We start from the raw sequence: 5791 nt of genomic DNA, 5'->3' as shown, positions 1-5791 counted from the left end.
TTGTAAATGGACTTATAGAACCAAACATCACAATGATGGCTCGATCGCTAAATACAAAGCACGCCTAGTTGCTCAAGGGAATCATCAAGAATACGGTCTTAATTACACATAGACGTTTAGTCCCGTGGCTAAACTACCAACTATCAGGATACTTCTGGCCATTGCCCTTCACCATGATTGGCCCGTACAGCAATTAGACGTTGCAAATGCATTTCTTCACGGACAACTACTGTAGACAGTCTACATGACACAACCACGAGGTTTTGAAGATTCCACCTTTCCAAATCATGTATGCCGCTCACACAAATCAATCTATGGTTTGAAGAAAGCACCCAGACAATGGTATAACACGTTTACTACTTTTCTTGTCTCTCTTGGATTCTCCCACAGTAAATCTGACCCTTCTCTACTTATTTACAATAAAGACAAGGCTCGTATTTTTCTCCTAGTATATGTTGATGACATCCTTATTACTGGTAATAATAACGATGTCATCAACGAAATACTAGCTCAACTTAATAAAGCTTTTTCCATGAAACATCTTGGTACAGTAAACGAATTCCTAGGTCTTAGCATTCAGCGATATACCAAGGGGTTCTTTCTCTCACAACAAAAATATGCATCTCAAATTCTTCAGCAAGCTAATTTATCTGCGTGTAACCCGCTGTCTAATCCTACCTGCACCAAACTGCCGAACGATATACAACCTGACTGCAACGATGTCAACATGTACCGGAGCTTGACTGGGTCATTACAATATCTAACAATAACTCGGCCTGATATAGCATTCAGCGTTAACCAGTTATCCCAACATATGCACGAGCCACAACCTCAGCATTTTTACATGCTCAAACGCCTTCTACGATATATCAAAGGTACGCTTGATTTTGGCATCCCAATTACAAAAACTAACTTAATTCTTACGTCCTTTTCAGATGTTGATTGGGCGGGAGACCCTATATCCAGGAAATCCACAACAGGATACTGCTCTTTTCTTGGCGATATAATCATCTCGTGGAAAGTTCAAAAACAGCAAACCGTGGCCAGATCCTCAACTGAATCTGAGTACCGGGCATTAGCTGCACTCACTTCGGATGTAATTTGGATTAGAAGACTTCTTCAAGAATTCGGCATTCCTCAAGATTCACCAACCAGCATATTTTGTGACAATACCTCGGCTATCGCGTTAGCTAACAACCCGGTTTTTCATGCAAGGACTAAACACATCGAAATTGATCATAGATTCATCCGGGATCACATTCACAGCAATCATATATGTATCTGTCCCATAAGCACGGTTGATCAAGTGGCAGACATCTTAACTAAATCTCTATCCACCAAGCGTTTCCAAACATTATGCAACAAACTAACGGTCATCAAAGACTCATTAGTTTGCAGGGGAGTATTAGAAGCAACAAGTTAATTCATAAAAAGCTTCTGTACGTTTCTCAAGAAGATGACGTGGCAGCATATTAGTGGATAGGTTTTTATAAACAAAAGTATGTCAGTTAGAGTCTGTATTCTTGATTTACATCAGGTCTATTTAAAGACCACAACAGAGAACCTTTTGTAAGATCTTTTAGATAATGAATAGCTTTACTTTTACACGTTGTGTTCTTCTCATCTCTCTTCTTTAGAACCTCTAGTTTCTACAACTATTATCATTCGACTATTATTATTTGGTTACCTTAACTAACTATCAACGTCTGAACACTATCATCTGACATATGCCATCTAACTATCATTTTATGACAGGCTTTCTTTAATTGTTTTCATCAACAGTGTACTGCTTCTCTCAGAATATCTATTACAACTACAGGAGATTAAGTGATTTGAACTTTATAATCTTGTATTATCAAATCTATAGAGAAGAAAGAACTTTTCTAACTTCTAAGTATATAGTGGATTACTTCAAACAGGTTAAGGTCCATAGTTTCTTTCACTTTTTAAGTTTTATGTAAAAAATATAAACCCTAAACAATAAAGTCTTGTTATACCTTGTACATATAGTAAAACCACCATAGTGCGAGTCCATAATTAATTAAAGCTAAAGGAAAGTATTAGGAATGCACAGTTAATTCCTTTTAAAAAGATATCATTGAATAGTATAACACAAAAATTATTTTATAAATCTTATATTTCTTTAGACTCGTCATATAGTGCAATTAATTTGGTAGTGTTGACCTTGGAACCAAGTCAACTTTTTATTAATGGGTTCAAAATGGTAATAGGCGATTTGAGAATTCAATAGGCACGACGTCCACAAATTGCTATAGGAAAGACAGTACAACAGTACAAATTTCATCTACTATGAAATTCTACCCAATATTAAGAATTATAAACATCTTGAACTCTTCTTTGTAATCTATAAGTAGTTGAGGCTCCGTGTCACTTGTGAAGATGGGTTGCTAATATAAGTTGTCTTTGTCCGTAAAGGCAATGGTAGAAATTTGATTTTCTTTCCCTTATAATCAAATGAATTACAATTAGAGTGACAATCATATGAATCTCATATATCAAATTGCCACAATCATCTTTATATTAACTGACATGTAATTTTTTTTGGTACATCATATAGAACTTTGTAAATGAAATTCTTACCAGTAGTCAGTAGATAGATAACATCACTTTACATTCATTTTCCTGTCAAGTGCACTTTACTTTAGATATTTTTTTTGTAATGTGAGTTTTTGAAAATTTCAATAAAAATGTATTAACTTTAATATAAATTTTATGTTTTTTGTGTATCAACTGTCCACTAAGAATTCTCACACTTTGCTACTAGTCTGATCTATGGTAAATGTTATTCTAAATAGTATGTTATTAACTAGTAATATTTTGCTTAATAGCTAATCATGCCTTCTTGAGGATACAAAAAAAAGGAATTCTATTTTAACTTCAAAATTTTATTTAAATTCTTCATTCATAAATGAAGAATTACTAGAACCATCTTCATATTATTCATCATCCAACAATTGTAAGGAACATCAATTGGGGCATTCAATCAAGTGATAACCAAGCTAGAAACATCAAAAGTATTTTGATGGTCTTGATTTGTTATATATGTTAGCCCAATTTAGCCCAATTCTTATTGGAAACTTTTCTTCATTAGCTCTTGTGTTGGCCTCAGGCATTTGGGATTAAAGGGAGCTTAGTTTGTTGGCCAGTGGGGTAAGTTTTATTGTTTCATTAACCTACTACATGAAATGATATTTATTTGTTGCATGTTAGGATTTTTAATTAAGTTTATAAGCTAAGTAAACATCATATAATAGAGATCATATTAATTTCATCTCAAGATTATCTTGGATGGCGTCTTTTAAAACTCAGTTGTATGAAACTACAAGTTGTTGATATATTTTTTCATATTATATCTTACACAAAGTAGATAGAATTCTTCAGTGTACGTAGGTATAGTTTGTTTAAAATTCTTATGAGAACCTCTAGTATTATGAATAAAATATATATTAATTAAATGGGATATCAATTTTATCTTAAAATAATTTTAATTTAGTTATTAGTGATATCTTCATCTTAGAGGATGTTCTAAAGACAATCTTTCAAACTTCGAATCAAAGTCCAAGTAGGTGTTCATTGATGAGGCCGAGTAACACTCATCATTGGATTTAGAAAACTCAAAGTGCACCAAAACTTTATCATTGGGATGTTGTAGATCTTAAATCATGACAATAGAGTTCTCATCATTAGTATGATTGACAAGTTAATTGATGTGATTATCGACAATGCTGTGTTAGTTCCTAAATGCAAGAATCTCTCAATAGTTTTCTATAAAAAATTGTTGAAGTCAATGGAGAGAACTTTTAATTTATTCTCAAGGATGGATTAAGTTTCCCATAAGTGCTCCTGATTTTAATCATCATTGAGATTAAGGTGTTTTCCTTTGTGTGCATTTATCTCCAACACCAATTTCACATAAAATTAAGTAGTGGAGGAAGAAGACAAGTGCTAACTATTATGCAAGCATCTTTGAGTAATAATATATAGCATAATATATTTTTGTCTTCTAATTGGAATACATATATACACTATCACATTGTGCATTAGCAAACAAAAGTATCAATGAAAATAAATGCTAGTTATTAGTTGTAATTAGGAGAAACAAGTGGTAGAAATGAGAAGTAAAAATAATTAAATTATAATAAAAAATAATATGGGTACAATGACTGCATAAACTATCTTTCTTTGTAAAAGAGCTTAAATCATATTTGTTGGATGCATCATCTAGTCTAGAAAACACAATTAAGTTTAGAATAATGTAAGCATATATATCATCAATGCTAGTAAAAAATAAGAATTCCATATAATCTCTCTTCTGATCTCTCTCTCTCTCTCTCTCTCTCTCTCTCTCTCTCTCTCTCTCCCCCCCCCCTCCTCCTCTTGTTTCATAAGCTTCCCTTGTTCATTTTTTGTGTACTTTACATCTATATATAGCATCAAACGGTCATCTGATGACCCGATTAATATTGAATATATATTAGATTAGGCCTATGTTAAGAAATGTAGAGGTAGACCTAAAAAGATTGCATTAAAAAGTATTAGAAATGACCATTATTATTATATTTAAATGAGAATTTGACTCTTAATAGGACTCATTTCAGAAAAAAGATTCATATAGTTGACCATACATAGTGGGATAAAGGCTTGATGTTGTTGTTTTAATTTACATCTATATTAATAAATATTTGCTTAATATTCTCTTTCTTAACACAAATCTCACTCTAAAAAAGACTTAAATAAATTCAAAGCTCTAAGTGGTCAATAGATATGTGACTTTGGAAGGCATGATAGATTTGCATGACGAATAACTTACTAAATAAGGGGATTCTTAAGAGGATTATTATGTTGCCAAGAGGAAACCCTAAAAAAGCTAGGATACTTATATACAAAATCAAGGCCAAGAAAAGCTCATATAAGTCTTTGACATGGTACCTAAGAGACAAGAGACTCCATAGTTAAGAACATTATTACGAAGCAATTATGATGACAACCTAACTCTTACATTCATAAAGTGGTATTATAATTGGTGGAGCAAATCTTGAGAGTTTAGACCTAGAAGGAGAGCACTCTTATTCTAAACAATGAGACATAGAGTCAAAAAGTCAGAGAGAGAGAGAGAGAGAGAGAGAGAGAGAGAGAGAGAGAGATTCAAGTAACCATATGTCTTCTTACTTATTATATAGTTGCTTAATTCTTCTAATAAAGAAAATTTTATTGTTTCTTACTCCATAAATAAAAATCTTGATAAACAACTTTTACTATGCTTATCTACTCAATATGTTGATCATATTTTGTGGTTACTGGTATGATATCAACTAGTCTAAGATCCAACACTTGTATTTTTGATAATATGAACATTTGCTTACTATACAGTTAATCAAGAAAACATATTAACTTATTTTTTAAAAGCACTCACAATAATTTTTAAATACAATTTTTTAAAATATTTATAATCATCGTCACCCCAGCACCACTCTTTCACCATTGGTCGCTATCTTTGACCATCATCAGTTGCCATCTCCTACCACTGTAAACTATCATCCCTTATCAATCATCAATGTATAAATTTTTTATTTAAAATTAAATAAAACATAGTATGTTTTAATTTGTCAAATATTTTTTATTCTAAATCAAAATATGAACAAAAAAATATATTCTTGATCGCTAAAACACTATTAAGAGAAATGACCAAATATCTTCTCTCCCACCACTCGTGTATCTTCCATATTGCCTTGCCGCACACTCTTCTTTATATATACCCAATATTCTTTTC

The 5791-nt window shown here is 32.1% G+C and overlaps 1 protein-coding gene across 1 annotated transcript; it reads left to right on the top strand.

Annotated features, from left to right (window-relative positions):
- The first annotated feature begins 244 nt into the window (after positions 1–244).
- Positions 245–1423, top strand: LOC110098020 (uncharacterized mitochondrial protein AtMg00810-like). The gene has a single exon (XM_020824716.1). It carries the CDS (start codon positions 245–247, stop codon positions 1421–1423), a length of 1179 nt encoding a protein of 392 aa, XP_020680375.1.
- The last annotated feature ends 4368 nt before the right edge of the window (positions 1424–5791 follow it).

The sequence above is a fragment of the Dendrobium catenatum genome, unplaced genomic scaffold (genome assembly GCF_001605985.2).
Source record: "Dendrobium catenatum unplaced genomic scaffold, ASM160598v2 fragScaff_scaffold_726, whole genome shotgun sequence".
Lineage (NCBI taxonomy): Eukaryota > Viridiplantae > Streptophyta > Magnoliopsida > Asparagales > Orchidaceae > Dendrobium > Dendrobium catenatum.
The sequence above is the reverse complement of the archived record's forward strand: the minus strand, read 5'-3'. Positions and strand labels throughout refer to the sequence as shown.

Bases quoted from the DNA above. Each gene is read 5' to 3' on its own strand.
- LOC110098020 (XM_020824716.1), top strand. From the start codon at position 245: ATGACACAACCACGAGGTTTTGAAGATTCCACCTTTCCAAATCATGTA.